At 38.6% G+C, this 19,650-nt stretch overlaps 1 protein-coding gene across 1 annotated transcript; it reads right to left on the bottom strand.

The window, feature by feature from the left end:
* Positions 1-7,614: 7,614 nt before the first annotated feature.
* LOC132898103 (uncharacterized) lies at positions 7,615-16,107 on the bottom strand. Its single transcript, XM_060939495.1, has 3 exons — positions 16,046-16,107; positions 15,079-15,168; positions 7,615-13,942 (listed from the first exon to the last, which is right to left on the bottom strand). Exon 3 carries the CDS (start codon positions 13,851-13,853, stop codon positions 8,229-8,231), a length of 5,625 nt encoding a protein of 1,874 aa, XP_060795478.1. The 5' UTR covers positions 13,854-13,942; positions 15,079-15,168; positions 16,046-16,107; the 3' UTR covers positions 7,615-8,228.
* Between the last annotated feature and the right edge of the window lie 3,543 nt (positions 16,108-19,650).

Here is a 19,650-nt window from a genome sequence, read left to right on the forward strand (position 1 = left end):
ATTATCTCTGCTTCACATAATGCAAAAATGGTTGAAACATATTACAATTTTAACTTGTAGATGTAAACAGGTTAATATATAAATCCAAAGTGGATCCAGTGGTGATAGGAGCATTAGGGGTTGTGACCCCCAAACTGGGAGAGTGGCTCCAGCAGGTTCCAGGTACAACATCTGAAGTCTCTGTCCAGAAGAGTGCAGTCTTAGGAACAGATAAGACACTGTATAGAACCCTCAAACTCCTAGATCTCTGGGAGAGGACCCAAGTTTGAGGAAGACCACCACCACCACTCCAAGCAGTGTTTATTTTGACGTGGGCAACAACCTTGACATTTGATAAATCACACATTAGTCTTGGATCATTACAGACATTAGGCAATTATAGCCCTACACTAAAGTCTATCAGATGCAGATCTAGAGCTTAGACACATTTAAACCGTGGGATATTTCCAATATATGGATCTCTTTACAAACCAGTAATATAAAGGGAAATTTAAACATTGCCTAGATCTTGTAAATAAGTTATTAAAAACAATATATAATCACTATACAGAAAGCTTTGCCTGGCTAATCTTTCACAGGCTATATACATGGAAATGCAAAAGACCACTCTTTATTGAACTTCATTTGAGAATGCACACACTTTCTTTCTGTTGGTGTACTTGTAATTGGTCCATCATAATCTGATATGATTACACAAATGACTGATCATGCACAAGAGATATAATTTATATTCAGTAGAGATCAATAATTATAAAGATTACCTTACATATGTACATGCATGCAATGACAGAAGCTGTCCTATGTCTCTAGGTTTGTAAACTCACAGGCCCTGTCAAAGCGATCAGAAAATCTCAGCATGTGAAATGGCAAAAAGCAGTTTCGGACGTGCCTTGCTCAAGGGCACTTCAGCCATTCCCGTTGACCCAGGAAATCAAACCAGTGACTTTTTGGTCCCAAAGATGCCCCCCAACACACACACAAACTTGTTTAATATTCTGTTAATCAGTTCAAAGACACTTATCAGCAAGTTTAAGCTTAGATAAATCCTGACAGATCACTGACATTACTCTTTTTATTTTTCTAGTGTAGGGTTTTTCATGTCTTGGCAGGTCAGCTGGTTTGGATATCATTTTGCTTGTCACCCTGCCAGATGTGGGTCACTTGGATGGTCTCTCTCTCTCTCTCTCTCTCTCTGTTCTTCTCTCTCAACCAAGGAAAAATCATCCACAGGTGCAGACTCATCCTTACCACTCACTCTCCTGGCTCCATTCACAAACCAGTGCTCAATCACATCACTGTCTCCACATGCTGATAGCTTTCTTTTTTCAGGATGAGAATCACTCAAAGGACTCATGCTGTTGTCCATTGAAAATTAGAATCCATCAAGGCCCTGGTACTGCTGTCTGTGCTCATTCTACTGTACATATGTGTAATGAAGTAACATTCAGCTTGTAAATTCTGAAGGTAGATGGTGAACTCCATGCCACCATTTTGTAAAAGTCTGAAAGTGACGCTGCTCAGACCACAGAGGAGGTAGCCATAGGATGTGCAGAAGGTATCTTTTTACCTGCATTTCTTTATCTCCTTTACCTGATGGGATAACCTTACTAGACACCCTTAATGGTGCTCTCCAAAACCATGGTAGTCACTTTCATATAGCTGTTAAGAGCCCTCACTGGATACAGGGCTGGCTTGGGGACTTTATTATCTGTTGATAGGCTTATTAATGTACTGAGATGCGAATACCATTGGAATGCTTGGTTCAGCCACATAGTGAGATGTATGAACTCCAGTCTCGAGCGCTTAAGATGCATGCTGACTAGTAACACATGCAATCACTAACTTGTCTAGATATAGTGAAGGCCTGCAAAACAGCATTGTATATTTGCATTTTCCATTGGTACCAACTGCTTAGTACCAGGTCTAGAACCCACTGCAAGACTATAATTTCGTGTGGGGGTTGGAAACCTTCCTAGTGTGCAGATAATGTCACCACATTCACCATTGTAGAAGACCTAGAAAGAGATGATTCTAGCTGAGGGCCCTTATGGTTGAAACTGGTATATCAGTTTCAATCCAGCATATCAGGGCAGCACAGTGGTGTAGTGGTTAACACTGTCACCTCACAACAAGAAGGCTCTGGGTTCAAGCCCAGTGGCTGACAGAGACCTTTCTGTGTGGAGTTTGCATGTTTTCTGGGTGGTGCTCTGGTTTTCCCCCACAGTTCAAAGACTTATGGTTAGGTTAACATGGGGCAGCCATAGTCTGAAGGTTGGACTGAAGTGCCCTTGAGCCTTGAACCCCTAACTGCTCCCTGGACACTGTAGCATAGCTGCCCACTGCTCACTTGTGTGTGTTCACTGCTTTAGATGGGTTAAATGCAGAGGAGGAATTTCACTGTGTGCTTAAGTCTGTGTATGTGTGACAAATAAAGGCTTCTTCTTAATTGTCAGCCTGTAGTATCTCCCTTGTTTGTTTGTTTGTTTGTTTGTTTGTTTTACCTGGTCCCACAAAGGATAAAGGAAAAAAAAATAGGGGGTCTTTGTGGTCAAAATTGGTATGTTATGCTTATTGTTAACCAAAATGGTAAAATTGTTGTGAGAAATTATTCTCCATCTGTTTTTGTTGCCTACATAACAATAATAACACCAACGACCTGATTTGGCAACATACTAGTCATCTCCCCCCCTCCATTTAGGGCTTATGTGGCAGTATGCAGTGATTTGTCCTAGTGACGTTCAGCTGGGTTCCGATCCCAGCCAATCGCTGCATGAGAATGCTGCATAAAGGTGAGCAGAGAGCACCTGTCTGTTTGTTTGTTTTAATTTTAACTTAAGATTAGACAATACAACAACAAAGCAGTAAGAACAAGTAAAAAACAAAGTGACAGACATTTCAAGACATGAGAAAGGCATAAATCAAACAATAAGTAACATAGAAAAAAATAGGGGTGATAAGATAAATAAGTGAATAAATAAAATAATAAATAGAAATAAGTTTAAAGAAAGAAAAGGAGATATAAAACAGGGCAAATTGAAATGACAGACAATTTCACTTAATGTAATTTGAATAAAATTGAATAGCTGATAAGCACTTTTTGTTGGATTTGATATGTGACAGAGACTCAAAATATATTTTTAATTCAATTAAAAATAATGGGAATGAGGGGGTTGCCTTGGACATTTTGACTTTATGTATATGGAATTTACCTAGTAATATAAGGAGATTAATTATGTTAAATTTATTATTGTACGAGAAAGTGCCAAAAATAATGATTTTCTCATCAAAGTGATACTTGACTGTAGTTTTAGCGAAAATTTCCCAAATCTTTCCAAAAGGTCAAAATGGTCATCTATAAAATAAATGGATGAACCTTTATCTTTTTTTTTTTACAAAAGGTACAGCTGTCATCGATATCGGAAAATCTGGAGATGTATGCATTAGTAGGATAGATGTTATGTAATAGTTTAAGATGTAATTCTCTGATTTTGTTAGAAATTAAAAATTTAAATGGACAAGCCAAGCTCTACTCCAGTTTATATCTTTGAAGAGAGAGTTCCAATAAGTCTTTCCATGAGGAGTTATTTTTCTTTTGCTATAAAGGCATCTTCTAATATGTTTATTAAGAGAGCATTTATAAATGACATCTCAAATGCCTCCAATATCCTTAAGCTTCACCTCTTTGCTGACGATACTAACATTTTATATGCTAATAAATCTATTAAAGTACTTGAAAGTGTGGTAAATAAAGAGCTAACAAAACTTCATGAATGGTTTACTGTTCTTAATCTAAAAAAATCGAATTTTGTAATTTTTTTCTCACTATCGTAAAAAAGTATCTTCAATTAATATTACAAGTCATCGCAGGGCTGACACATAGACAACCATTCACACCTACAGTCAATTTAGAGTCACCAGTTAACCTAACCTGCATGTCTTTGGACTGTGGGGGAAACCGGAGCACCCGGAGGAAACCCACGGGGAGAACATGCAAACTCCACACAGAAAGGCCCTCGCCGGCCATGGGACTCGAACCCGGACCTTCTTGCTGTGAGGCGACAGCGCTAACCACTACACCACCGTGCCGCCTATTTAATAACTCTCAAAACAAATTTGTTTCACTTGAACGTAAAAAGTATGTCAAATATTTGGGTTTAATAATCGATGACAGTCTTTCTTGGAAGCCTCATATTGATTTTATTTGCAACAAAATAAGCAAGGTTGTCGGCCTTTTGGCCAAGCTTAGACATTTTATTCCACTACATACCCTTATGACATTATATCGCTCTCTGATTCAACCTTATTTAATATATGGTCTTAGTTCTTGGGGACAGGCTTGTAAAACTCATTTACATAAAGTATTAATCCTACAAAAACGAGCTTTAAGAGTCATCCAATTTGTTGATAATAGAGAAAGTGCCCTTCCATTGTTTTCCAAAACCAATATTTTACCAGTGAATCTTCTTTTCTATGAATGTATTTCTAAATTAATGTATGATGTTGTTAATCAAAGTGCACCCTCAAACAATTGTAAATTATTTTCTTCTATTTCTAGTATCCATTCTTATAGCACTAGGTCATCTTACTCCAAGAACTTATATACTCAGTATTCTCGTACAAATCGACAAAATAACTCATTTTCCCATGTTGGTGTTAGGGTATGGAACCAAATTCCAACTTCTATAAGATCTTCATCTAAATTGTCATTCAAGAAAAAAGTCAGACACCACCTTTCTTCTGATTTAAGTAGATATGGATATGATGTTGACATCTCCAAACTCTTTCTTTATACATAACTTTATTTCTATATATAATTAAGAGCTATATATATTTATTTATCTTAGTTTTAACTTTAAATATTATTTAATACCATGCATTAATTATTATTATCAGTATGATAAGTATACCTCTCTCTCTGTATATTTTTTTCAGTGTTATTGAATGATATATTACTGTACCTTTATATCGAATAACAAGTATTGTCTCCACTTTTTCTTTTTGTTACCAAATAGTTGTTAATTTGTCAAGTATGTTTTATTATCTTTTTCATACATATTTAAGTATTATATTAATTCATATAAAATATTTTTTTCTTTGTAAACATGAGTCTGCCTTGATTAGCAGTGCACTATTTGCAGACTCATGTAGACTATTATATGTTTATGTAATTGAAATAAAGGATTGAGATTGACACCTGTCTGCCTCTCGCTTGCCAGAGGCTGGGTTATGTCACGTCCTGGTGGCTTCTACTTCCGCTTTCATGTGGCGACAGGTAGGCTGTTGGCAGCAGCTGCCTTCTCTCTCCCGTTGTCTATTCAGTGCTTGTTTTAGTCATTTTTGTGTCATAGAAGCTCGCTTGGGTGTTGCTGCATGCCTCTCCCTGTTCGCTGCTGGTAGGTGCGCTATTTTCATGTGTCCTCTGTTGTGGTGTTGCATGTGCAGCAACCTGTGTGTACACGTGTGAGAGAACAGCGTGGTGAAATAGTTATTCTGTTCTTTTGTTTGTTTATTGGTACATTCCTTATTTTTATGCCTCCGCCACCTTAAAGGAAAACTCCAGAGTGAAATGCTTTTTAGGTCTATTTTCACATTATTGGGAGTGCATACGTCGAGTTGCTACCACAATCACGTCAATCGGATATGTTTTGAGAATTAGTTTTTTGTGATTTCAACCAGAAAGCGCTAACACACCAGTGCCTGGGGCATGTTTTTTTGCTGATACAAAACGCTAGTTTTAAAACCATTGCAAAGCTCAAAACAACATGACAGTTCTGTGGAAGTGAGTAGAGGGTTCCTACGAACAAAATGAGGTGTCTTTAGCTCTCCCCCAGACGCCATCTTCAGTGGACAGTCCGTAAAAGTCGAGTGCCGAGTGCAGAGCCCATTGTGCATTTCCAGCAGGATGGGCTCTGCACTCGGCACTCGACTTTTACGGACTGTTCACTGAAGATGGCGTCTGAGGAAGCCCAACTTCAGGTAAGGTCACTGGCTTTGTATTTACTCTTCTACACACTCTATCCGTGCACTTGCAGAGCGAGAGACACCTCGTTTTGTTTGTAGGAACCCTCTACTCACTTCCACTGAACTGTCATGTTGTTTTGAGCTTTGCAATGGTTTTAAAACTAGCGTTTTGTATCGGCAAAAAGATATGCCCTGGCCACTGCCATGTTAGCGCTTTCCGGTTGAAATCACAAAAAACTAATTTACTCAAAACACAGCTGATTGACATGATTGTGGTAGCAACTCAACGTATGCACTCCCAATAATGCGAGAATAGACCTAAAAAGCATTTCACTCCGGAGTATTCCTTTAAGGTGTAGGAGGCATTATGTTTTTGGGTTGTCCGTCCTGAAACCTTGTGAACGCGATATCTCAAAGGCTAATGAAAGGAATTTCACCAAACTTTCACCATTTGTGCGCTTTGGGACAAACATGAACTGATTTAGATTTTGAGGTTAAAAGGTCACAGGTCAAGATTACTGTGAGGTCAAATGTCCATCCCCAAACTTTGTGAACACCATATCTCAAAGACTAATGAAAGGAATTTCACCAAACTTTCACCATTTGTGCACTTTGGGGCAAAGATGAAATGATTAGATTTTGAGATCAAAAGGTCTAAGGTCAAGGTCACTGTGAGGTCAAATGTCTGTCCGAAAACCTTGTGAACACAATATCTCCAAGGCAAATGAAAGGAATTTCACCAAACTTTCACCATTTGTGCGCTTTGGGATAAACATGAACTGATTAGATTTTGAGGTTAAAAGGTCACAGGTCAAGATTACTGTGAGATCAAATGTCCATCCCCAAATTACAACTTAATAAGGCGTGTAGTCTACCAGGCGGAGGCATCCCCATCGACGCCGTTGGTGTCGAGTACTATCTAGTTTTTGTTATTAAATAGTTTTCATTTCTAACCCATTGCTCTCTGGTCTCCCCCCTTCAGGTGCTGAGTCTACTGTGGTGGATTGGTGTCCCCCTTGTGGTGTTTTGCACGTTGGGTGGTTTTTGCTTCCTATTTAGTTTCATGTGTGGTGTTCCTGGGATTCCCCTTTTTATTTGCATCGTGAGTCTCAGCTCTGATAGGTTTTCTCTTGATTGTCCCAGAGCAAGTGATTTTTTTTAAATAACTTGTTAATAATAAAATTTGTATTTTTTAACTGCTGTCTCTCTCACTTGCTAACGAACCTAAGTGCCCTTTTTGTGTTTCTTTTGGGGGGTTATCATATCCAAAATATTTCCCTGGGTGAAATTCCCAGGGTGGCGTAGTCTAGTGGCAATAAATTAAATCCTTTACAGTGTCCTAATCCATACTTTACGCCTCATGCCACCACACTTGCATATAATTTAAGTTAAAGCTCAGAGGTAGATACCAGTACCTTAGATTCATCTCCCTGGGAAATCTCAGGAGTCAATAACATGCTAACTGATGTGGTTGAAGAGAAAATGCATAACACAATTCCCATCAAAGCATGGAGAGTGATTGATCTAAACTGGAGTTTATTTAGACCGGTCACTGAGAGCTGACCATTCCTACTTGATATGAAATATTAGACATTTGTTGAGAGTTTTTATTGGAATGGTTTGCATTTTATGAAGCCAACAACACAGCCTCATGAGATAAATCATTTCAAAATACACAAATTATTGCATAAATACACAATGTGTAGTTAATGTTCAAATTAACCTTTAAATATGCCATTTAAGACATACAGCCACTACTTTCACTTATCTCTAGTCAGTACATCATGTCATCTGCAAATGTAAATATGACAAAGAATGTGAACATTATTATTCTTTAAATACACTTGTACTAACACTGGGAAAAGCACTATTTTAGACATTCTTGTACATAATACCCCAGTCAAAGATCAGAAAATACATAATCATTAGAAAAATCCCAAAAGCAAGAAGGAAACTAGAGCATTTTTGAGCTAGAAGCAAAACATTTATATTCATCTAGGACAAAAATATTAATGCCTGAATTCAGACTCGCTCAATTCCAAGACCTTTTATTGGTCTATAAGATAATTATCTTCATCTCTTTTAAGCAATCAAATTCTGATTATGTTCAATCAGAAGTGCTCTTTTAATACACACATGGCTCATGTGTCAGGCTGACTCTCTCTTTTGTGCTTTTCTTTAAAGTTGTCATGCTCTAGCTCACTGGTTTGAAATAAGTCCAAGCAAGCAGGAGCAACCATGGAGCCTGCTTTAACAGTGGATTTCAGTTAAGGTAAGGATGAGACAGGCACTGGAACAAAGCCATGATATAGCATAAGTGGAGGTGCATTCACAACTTCTACAGATTGCGCCCGTGGTACAGACCCATCAAGTGACTGAACTGGCAGTTGGACATAACTTCCTGTCTCTGGATCAAAGAAGGTTTTTGTCTTCACCTGCACTGGCATGTCCACCACAAAGTACTGTCCAGAATCAAGATCCTGCAGAAGCTTCCTTTGGGTTATTGGGAAAGATTGTGGTACAATGTTGTTTGCTGGAGAGCCATAAGTTTGCTCAATGCTGTTTTGTCGCAGTGGTGCTATCTGTGCAATGTCCAGTTTGTTTAATGTCTCAGTGGTAGTTTTAGAGACAGGCTCTTCAGAGCTAAGTAACTGATGCCTTTGTTTGCCACTTGAAAATCTGTCCAAACTGTGAGCCCTGCGATACAGCTTATGTGGTAGGTATTTTTCACTAGTACGTCCCAATCTCTCATGGTCAACATTTATATTATGGGTATCACACTGATCTTTGTGTTGTGATCGATTTTCTTTTTGCTTTTCAGCCACTGAGCTCTTTGCATCATCATCCGTATTGATTAGACTGCTATGACGTTCATGTTGTAGTTTCCTTACAATATCTTTCTCTTTCCTACGGCTGTTTGGTTTATTATGTTGTGTAGCATGTGTTTCACTTGTGTGACTCTTTAGCAGAGACGTCTCACTGCTGTTTGCCCCCGTGCTTTGATTACTGCTACCTCTGTCAATGCTATGCTCTCGTTGGTATGATCTGTCAGTGAGAACTTTGTCACAACTGTGGTGCCTCCTCTCACGTTTCTGACAAGAACCCTTCGAACCCTTCTCACTGCTTCGGCCACGCTCTGATTTATTTTTAGCTTCCACTTTCTGGATCCTCTTTGTTGTCAGCTTCATGGCACGACGCAAGGCTTTCTCAGTTTTTGGAGGGACAGCAGGTGGCTTGCCCTGAACCTGGTTTTCAATGCCACTGCAGGCTGATTCAGATCTCTCACTTGGTGCTTTCGATCCCACTATGCTATCTGTACATGCAGTGTTGAAGGCAAGCTCCCCCACTGTGTCTCCTGCACTCATTTCACAGCTTTCTATTCCCTCTGAAACTGAGTATGTTGCCAGTTGCCACTCATCATCTTTTGGCACTGTGGAACTATCCATCAGTCTTGTTTTCTCCTGGTCTGTGGTGGCTTGAGGGGATGGAGGGGGTGCAACCTGTGTTGATGACTGGTTGATTCGGATAGGTGTGGAGAGCAAAGTTGGACTTTGCACATCCACAAAGTCCTTGAAAAGGTCTGGATCTTCTTCACCCCTTTCAGACCCACTTAGGCTTTCTTTTGGAGACCAGGGTTGTGTAACTCCTGCAACAGTTTTATGGAGTATGGGTTTTACTGTTTTGGTAACAGGGGATGCACTAAATGTGTTGTCTTTCACTTTAAATAAAGCAAGTTTCCCCAGTGTGGGAGAAGAGGCATTGGACTGGCATGTTGGTGTTAAATTGTGAGCTGAGTCTATCAAGCACTGCACCCACCCTCGTTTTTCCACATCTTTTGGAGGAGGAACTGCTATGTCTAAGTTATGCAGTTTACTTTCAGGGTTGCTATTGGAACAGGAATCCATTTGGTCTAAATTCTCACATTTTCTTTCTTCAGCTTTGCTCAGAGATGATGACTCTTCTGTTTTGTGTGAAAAGGATGAGTCCTCTGATAGTCTGGAAAGTAGATTGTCTTGTTCTACTTGTTTAATATCTACCAATGATGAAGGATCAGCTTGATTAAGAATGTCATAGAGGATTATCTTATTCACTGGAGCATTACCAGGGTTTATCAAATTCAAGGTTGGTGTCTTTTCAGATTCATCATCAGGTTCATCAGATTTCCCCAAATGGTCAGTTAAATACTTTTTGACAGAGCTTTCACCATGACATTTGGATTTGCTCTGGTTGTCTGTTTTTCTCAAAACACCAGATGCACTTTCATTCTCTGTTTTAGTCACATCTTTTTTGTCCTCTTCATTTTCTGTGACATATTTGTTAACAGTCTGGATGTCCTGTTTATCACCAATTTCTCCACCTAAATTTGTTTCATTTCCCATGGCTAGTTTTGAATCATTGTCAGGTAATTCCTTATTGTCTGAATCTGTCTCTCTTGCTTTATGATTATGTTTTGTTAAAATTTCTTCAACTTCAGAAAAATCCATTGTATTCTTTGGTGAAATTGTTTTTTGCTTTAATAAATCATATCCAGGGTTGACCATGAGCCCGTCTCCCTGACTCAAACATTCTTGGATATTTGAACTTGGCAATACTTGTTCTCTGTTAAATTTTTCCGCAAGTGATGATACATGACCCTTTACTGGTCCTTTATTCTTTGATAGATTAGATTTCTTGACTTCTGTGCTTAAACAATCTTCATAATTCACTGATCTCTCAATACTCCCTACAGCTTCTTTTATTTGTCTTTCACTCATTGTGCTGTCTTCTCTTTGGGAATTTACTCTTTCTCTCCTTGGAGGAGCCTCTGGTTTATAAGAGCCCTTCTTTTTCTGAATAGATGGCTCATTTTCATCAACTCCAGTGAGTTTGTTGTCAAAATAGTCCTGGACTACTGAGACTTCTTGACTGAGGTTTAGGTTTTTAGGCACACACACTGTTTCTTTAAATTCAGTTATATTAGCCATTGACTGGATATTGCTTGTGTCACCTTGTTGACCATGTCTGTCAGATCTGTCCCTATGTACAAGTCTACTTGGGCTGTGCTTTGCAGTACCTTCCTGCTTATAAGGTTCAGCTAATTTTACCTCAGGCACATGACATTCGTCATGATTGGTGTCGTGATTCTGACCTCGCCTGTCTGGTATAACACTTCCTGATGTTTCCTTCTGACCCAATGTTAGCATACTTTCTTTATTGTGGTCTCCTTTCATGGGTAAATCCTGTCCACTTTGCCTATCACTTTGCTTTTTTCTCTGTTCTCTCTCAGCAATCCTTTTCTCCAAAGCCACTGTGGCTAACTCATATTTATCCTTTACTATGTTATTTTTCTTTGAGCCTAATACTCTATTTGAGGGCTGTTCCTTTAAAGTGAACAGTGCAACTTTTGCTGACGTGTTTCCTTTCATAGAAAAAGCATCATTTTTGGCCACTCCTTGTTCAGTGCATATACCCAGATCATTCACCAAGGGTATGTTATAATTATTTTTTGTAAAGGCATCATTTGTAACACTTTCTTTGATAAATGGTTCATCCACATTTTCCTGTACTTTTCCTTTATCTTTATGCACATCTACATTCAATATCTTCTTTCTTGGCTCATCCCTTCCAACAGAAATTACATTCTCTTGCCAATATGCACATTCATCATCATTATCATCATTCTCATGAACTACATCCACGTATCTTAGATTTTTTATGTAATTGTTTTGTCTTGCAGAAAATAAATGATTAGGTTTGGGTTCTTTTCTGTGATATTCAGTATATTTGATAGGTCTTTCCTCTACCTTAAATATTTCTTCCATATTCAATTTGTCTTGATTCCTACTACCTGAAAGTGTTGGGGCATCCTGTTGTGCACTGTGCTTCAATGAAACTGTAGGAACATATTTTTCCTTCAGAGCTACTGCATCCGTTTTGTCAGTCAGTACTTTGTCTGCAGTCTCAACATGGTTCAGATGGATATATTCATGGTTTGCATTGTTTATTTCTGGTTTAGTCAAATGACTTTTTCTTTGCAGTTCCTTCCTATTCTTCTCGGGCAAATGTCGTTTGCTCAACTTCTCTTCTGTACTCTTATTTATTGTAGAATGAGAACCAGGAGCATCCATTGGCATGGTTTTAGTATTGGTATTAGAATTGGTATTCAGTTCTACTGGACTAGATTTCCGGTACAAATTTAAAGATGGATATGTAGCTTTGGCCAAAGGATTCTTTTTTGATTTCAAAGATTTAATAGGTGAGCCTCTATTTCCAGCTTGCAGTAGACTAAGTCCCAAAAAGTCATCTGGCAGTGCGCTATTTATATGACCACTGAGTCGAGAGGTTTGTATGTCTGCAGTCTCAGGACTCATTGGATACATACTAGTTTTTTGAACAGTCGATGTGGTTTTAGAATCTGTAATTTCTGGACTTTCCAGAACATTTTTGGTAACATTCTGTTCAATTAGAGGAGACAGTTTATTTTGGTCTGCTACATCTAAACCTTTAAACTTTGGTGGGCTGTATGTTGCCTTGACCCGTTTTCGGTTGTCCTTGAGATTAAACAATAAACTTGATGCCTTGGATTTGTATCTTTCTCTTTTGATGTCAGGTGATGGACGAATATCTGTCTCATGGAGTGCTGGGATATCAAGAGCTGCTGGTGAATGGACAGATTGCAGTATCTCTGAGGTTCCTGTACCCTGTCTGGAGGGTATGACTGGAGTCAACAGCTGTGAAATACTGAATGGAGTTGAATTTAAGCCAGGTGCTTCTTCCACTGTCTTAACCTCCTTTTTAGTTTGTATTGCACCCTCCTCACCAGTGTTTGACTTTTCACAAGCAGGCGAGCTGATAAGTGGTCGATCAGCACCTTTTGCCCTGCTTCGACTTTTCCTCCAGGGAGCATAAAGATCCCCTTCAGACTGACACCTCTGAAATGATCCAGAGGACGTCAGCTGCATTTGTGGCTGAAGAGTCTCAATTTGAATGTCAGGCAGTTTCTGGAAATTTAGCTCAGATGGTTTTTCTGGTACTGGAGGTGCAGTTTTCAAAGTCTGTGCTGAGCATTGTGATAAATCAGGTTTAGATTTATGTTGAGGTTCCATAGGTGAGGTGCTTTGGCTTGTCTCTCTTTTATTTGACTCTGGTACAAGTAATCTGTTTGAATTGTTTAGCTCTCTGGAAAGTGGGGAATCATACAATCCAGCCAGACTATTGCATGGAAACATATCCATGTTCTCCAGTCCAAACCTATTTAAGTCTCCCCAGGACTGGAATGGGCTGAATTCACTGTGAAGGAAAAAGTTTTGGGGATTCAGTTTTCTCAGCTTCGTGGATTTGCTATGTTGATTTTTAAACAATTTTCCTGATGAATTATCTCTATTCTGGCTTGCCTTATTAAGAGTCTCTTTCTTAGAAGGCTTACAATGACTCTTGACCTGATAAAGTTGTTCATCCCTGAGGTGGTTTTGATAATCTGAAGAAAAGTCTGATAGCTCTGTTTGGATGCTAAGCAGTCCTGATTTGTCCCATAAGTCCCCATTTGTCATTTTTGTGTCATTGTTCTTAGCTGCAAATGCGGCAAAAAGTGATGACACCTTTGTGTTTTTTTTCATTTGCCATGGTGTGTTGTACACACCGTTGGGCCGGTGAGCTCCGTGCTTCTTAACATCCAAGGCAGTGTTCTCTCGAGGCTTTTTTGGTATCTCTTCAGCTAGAGGCTTGTGACAGTCTACTGGAGATGATAAAAGCTCTGAGTCATTGTAGATTGCCTCATCACCGATGCACAGACTCTTAAATGCTCGGTCTGTAAGGCTCATAACCTCTCGGTCCGTCTCATCCATAAAGCTATCCAGGTTGGAAGGGTGCTTCATGCTTGCTTTATGACTCACATGTTTCTCCAGGCAGCTCATGGTGAATGTATAATCCACGTATTTCAGACTGATGTCCGTAACATTCTACGTGGCCATCACCAGTATTTCACCACTACCTCATGATTTTCCTATTAAAAAAAAAAACAGACATTAGGTTATATAAAATTACTCCCCTTTCTTTAAAAGGTTTTCCCTTCTCATGTGTTAAACCAGAAGGTTAAAGTGCACAAGTACATTTGAGAGAAATGCCCCAAGCCACACATAAACTATTTTTAGGAGAGCCTGGATACCTATCTGCAACACATAAGCCATGTGTAGCAGCATGACTACAAGCATGAAGATAAGCAATTCCCATCCATGGGCTTAACAAAAATAGCTCAGCATTCACATGATGCACAAGACCTGTCTGTTGTTAATGTATTGTTGCAGGGCAGTACTTTGGTTCACACTTTGTTACCTCCTCTGCAATTCCATAAACCACAAACATAAACTTCAGACATAAAACACACATAAACTCAAGAACTCTATCAATCTCTATGATTGCTGAGGTCTTCTGACAGCAAATATTCATGCTGTCATCATGTTTGCATTATTTTTTTTTCTTCAAGTATAATAGATTGCATACAGAACTCAATCATGCCAGTACAATTCCAGGCAAAATACAAATATATTTTAATAGCAGAGCAAAGATCTTTAAAGATATAACTGTAATTTTGAATGTTAAAAAACTTGACAGCACTGCAGTGACGACTAAGAATTAAACAGTAGAAAATGAATTATGAAAGCAGCCAAGGGAATTTGGATGCCACAACCATTTTCCAGTGCTCATAATTTCATATCAACTTGCTGTCTGGATGATTTCCCTGCATCTGTTATTTACATGTAACTAAAAACTATGCTACCAAAACAAGACCTTGTTAACCTTCAGGAAAAATCTTTGAAAGTGATTTTCTTTTGAATCAAATCAAACTTGAACTGTAAACTCTAAATCATGAATAGCACTTTGAATACAGAATATACACTCAATGGTTTCACATATAACCAATAAATGAAATAGAATAAAAAAAAACAATTCAACTTTGTAGTAGTATCTACTTACATGCCTAAGTAGTACCTATAGTGTAAGTCATTATCGCCTAACCCATTTGAAAAAAAAGCTATTTTCGAAAAATTATTTTCTAGCATTATGTACTTGTACAGAGAAAATTACTATGTTTGTTTAGTACTGTATATCAGTTAATGATAAAACTGTCTTATTTCTTACCTTTTTACTGGGTTTCCATTCTCTATGAATCAACAAATACATGAGCTAAGGTTTCTAGAGATGATCATTCAGAAATCCATCCAGAGCCACCTGTTTAACAAAACACAACAGCTGTCTTCATAAGGATGTGTTGTGAAGGGGAAGGTAGAAATCCATGGGTGAACAAAACGAATGAAAGCAAGCATACAAAGCAGAGCCTACTAAAATAACTGCAGTAGTTGTGCGAGATTGAATACAGTAGGAGCATGGGAAGTAGCTGGTGAGCACTCATCTGCTATTTTGGTATTGGGGGCATAAGTGTCATTGCTGTTCTGTTATTATTACCTCTTGGCCCCCGAAAGCTATTCAGGAAGATCCAGAGCTGCCTTATTTTCACATGTGCTCTTGGGGTATAGGTGGCTGCACTGAGTCTGGGTGTGTGACTCATTTTGTTTGCTGCAAACAGCCGAGTCAAATATAGCCACTTGCATCAACTAAGCAAGTGTCACACAATTTAAGTGTGGAATATGAGGCAAATGGAATCGGATTACCTTGGTTACCACTCACACTAGTCATGCTTATTAGAAACACACTCTGTCCAGAATCTGACTAGTCATACCGTACTTGTTGGTTATGACCAGAGAAACAATTTTTGCTTTTCATGCTTCTATGTATCGCAGTCAGAGACTTGTAGCTAAATCTTCTCACATTTCACTACTGCACCATGTCATGCTAGTTATGCTGTCATGCTCATCTATTTAAAAAGACTCTGTATTTTGTACGCGAAAGGCCTGAACCTCCTTCCATCATATCCTCCATAACTCAGCCAATCATTCAGTCAACAAAGCTCAGGTAAGCAGAAGACAGCAAGAATTGTGGCCTTGCTGATCTGGCAAATTTAAACATGTAAATTGAAAGAGCACCTTCAATATCTGGTAATATAAAATTACATTACAGGCATTTGGCAGACACTCTTATCCAGAGCAACCTGGGGTTAGGTGCCTTGCTCAAGGGCACTTCAGCTATTCCTGCTGGTCCAGGTAATTGAACCAGTGATCTTTTGGCTCCAAAGCTGCTTCTCTAACCATTAGGCCATGGCTTCCCTACATAAATACAAAAATAAATAAGGTCATTAATAAATAATTTATTGACCCAAATAAATAAGGTCAATAAATATACAATAAATCCTTCAAATGTTTACATTACAAACAATGATATTAAGAAATATAGATTGTATGCACATTTGTGCTATTCCTGCCTTCAGTTTCATGTCTCACACCAGGGAAAGTCCATATATAATATTTTAAACACAGCACCCCTCTTGGGCTGTGTCAGCAGCTAGAATATCGAATAAATCTGGTGCTCTTTTACTATCCACTAGCGCCCGTGTCACAGACAGATCAGATGGAGCAAGGCAGATGGCTCTCTACCCTCAGCAACCGAGTCAACCAAATGGCTCCTATGTCAAGTCTTATTCCAAGCAAGAAGGCAGGGCTATAATAGGACAACTGGAGCACTGTTGCATTCCCTCCAAGGAGGTTTGGTGGGCAAAGACAAGCCCAGTGTGTTTGAAGTGATGGACATCCACACATGGGCCAAGAGCAGAGCAGCAGGAGAGTGAGCAAAAAAGCAAAACAAACAAACAAACAAACAAAAAAACACCATTTACAGTCACAAATTATTCATAAACAGTTTCATAAAATAACTGAATACACCCATATTACGAAGATTAAAAAAATAAAATATATGAATCTAATTAGAAATATAAGGTTTTATATCCTTTTCACCTGTAGCATATAATTACACATTGAAATTTCAACACTCTGAAAGTCGCTCATCATATATTGTGCATGAGACTGATGTTGGCCCAGAGTAATATCCAACTGTTTACTGAGAAAATGTTTCTGGCTTCAAGATGAATAGCTGTCCTATGCACTTTTATCCATGTTTGTACTGTAGCTAGTAGAGGACCAAAGTTTCAGAAACCACACAAGCAATCACATCAGGGTGTTTCAACAGAGCAAATATGACACACTTGTTTATTTGACTACAAAGTCATTGCAGTATGAAACGAGTTGTGTGATGTTTTAGGAATGGAGATTTCACAATGATAAGTTGGAAGTTGCAAGCTGCTTTCACCTGTTAGCCATGTTAGACTCGTAGCTTCAATCCAAAGTTAAAGAAATAACCATTGAATGGAAACCTTTTGTCTGATGAAGGGATAAAGGGCAAGGGGAAATTTATGTATTAAAGAAAGCATTTAATATATATCAAAAATGTGTGTGCTTGGGTATTTTTTGTGAGTGTTGGTAATTAAAGGAAGATGTGTCTTAGGCGTACTTTGAAGAATAAAACATGTCCCTGGACTGGCAGCACATAAAGTTAGTTCTTGGAACGCCACAAGTACAGTGGTGCTTGAAAGTTTGTGAACCCTTTAGAATTTTCTATATTTCTGCATAAATATGACCTAAAACATCATCAGATTTTCACACAAGTCCTAAAACTAGATAAAGAGAAGCCAGTTAAACAAATGAGACAAAAATATTATACTTGGTCATTTATTTATTGAGGAAAATGATCCAATATTACATATCTGTGAGTGCAGGACTGATCAACAGTTACCGGGAACGTTTAGTTGCAGTTATTGCTGCACAAGGGGGTCACACCAGATACTGAAAGCAAAGGTTCATATACAACCCCAATTCCAAAAATGCTGGGACAAAGTACAAATTGTAAATAAAAATGGAATGCAATGAGGTGGAAGTTTCAAAATTCCATATTTTATTCAGAATAGAACATAGATGACATATCAAATGTTTAAACTGAGAAAATGTATCATTTGAAGAGAAAAATTAGGTGATTTTAAATTTCATGATAACAACACATCTCAAAAAAGTTGGGACAAGGCCATGTTTACCACTGTGAGACATCCCCTTTTCTCTTTACAACAGTCTGTAAACGTCTGGGGACTGAGGAGACAAGTTGCTCAAGTTTAGGGATAGGAATGTTAACCCATTCTTGTCTGATGTAGGATTCTAGTTGCTCAACTGTCTTAGGTCTTTTTTTTGTCGTATCTTCCGTTTTATGATGCGCCAAATGTTTTCTATGGGTGAAAGATCTGGACTGCAGGCTGGCCAGTTCAGTACCCGGACCTTTCTTCTACGCAGCCATGATGCTGTAATTGATGCAGTATGTGGTTTGGCATTGTCATGTTGGAAAATGCAAGGTCTTCCCTGAAAGAGACGTTGTCTGGATGGGAGCATATGTTGCTCTAGAACCTGGATATACCTTTCAGCATTGGTGTCTTTCCAGATGTGTAAGCTGCCCATGCCACACGCACTAATGCAACCCCATACCATCAGAGATGCAGGCTTCTGAACTGAGCACTGATAACAACTTGGGTCGTCCTTCTCCTCTTTAGTCCGAATGACATGGCGTCCCTGATTCCCATAAGGAACTTCAAATTTTGATTCGTCTGACCACAGAACAGTTTTCCACTTTGCCACAGTCCATTTTAAATGAGCCTTGGCCCAGAGAAGACGTCTGCACTTCTGGATCATGCTTAGATACGGCTTCTTCTTTGAACTATAGAGTTTTAGCTGGCAACGGCGGATGGCACGGTGAATTGTGTTCACAGATAATGTTCTCTGGAAATATTCCTGAGCCCATTTTGTGATTTCCAATACAGAAGCATGCCTGTATGTGATGCAGTGCCATCTTAGGGCCCGAAGATCACGGGCACCCAGTATGGTTTTCCGGCCTTGACCCTTACGCACAGAGATTCTTCCAGATTCTCTGAATCTTTTGATGATATTATGCACTGTAGATGATGATATGTTCAAACTCTTTGCAATTTTACACTGTTGAACTCCTTTCTGATATTGCTCCACTATTTGTCGGCGCAGAATTAGGGGGATTGGTGATTCTCTTCCCATCTTTACTTCTGAGAGCTGCTGCCACTCCAAGATGCTCTTTTTATACCCAGTCATGTTAATGACCTATTGCCAATTGACCTAATGAGTTGCAATTTGATCCTCCAGCTGTTCCTTTTTTGTACCTTTAACTTTTCCAGCCTCTTATTGCCCCTGTCCCAACTTTTTTGAGATGTGTTGCTGTCATGAAATTTCAAATGAGCCAATATTTGGCATGAAATTTCAAAATGTCTCACTTTCGACATTTGATATGTTGTCTATGTTCTATTGTGAATACAATATCAGTTTTTGAGATTTGTAAATTATTGCATTCCATTTTTATTTACAATTTGTACTTTGTCCCAACTTTTTTGGAATCGGGGTTGTACTTGTGCCACTCACGGATATGTAATATTGGATCATTTTCCTCAATAAATAAATGACCAAGTATAATATTTTTGTCTCATTTGTTTAACTGGCTTCTCTTTATCTACTTTTAGGACTTGTGTGAAAATCTGATGATGCTTTAGGTCATATTTATGCAGAAATATAGAAAATTCTAAAGGGTTCACAAACTTTCAAGCACCACTGTACACTTCATAATATAATTTTAAATAACACATGAGTATTGTGTAAAAACAGAAAGGAAGACAGAGAGAGACAGCCAGATACATACCTTTAA

The sequence above is a fragment of the Neoarius graeffei genome, chromosome 14, assembly GCF_027579695.1.
Source record: "Neoarius graeffei isolate fNeoGra1 chromosome 14, fNeoGra1.pri, whole genome shotgun sequence".
NCBI lineage: Eukaryota > Metazoa > Chordata > Actinopteri > Siluriformes > Ariidae > Neoarius > Neoarius graeffei.

Excerpts from the sequence above, each read along its gene's own strand:
- LOC132898103 (XM_060939495.1), bottom strand. The coding sequence starts at position 13,853 with ATGAGCTGCCTGGAGAAACATGTGAGTCATAAAGCAAGCATGAAGCAC.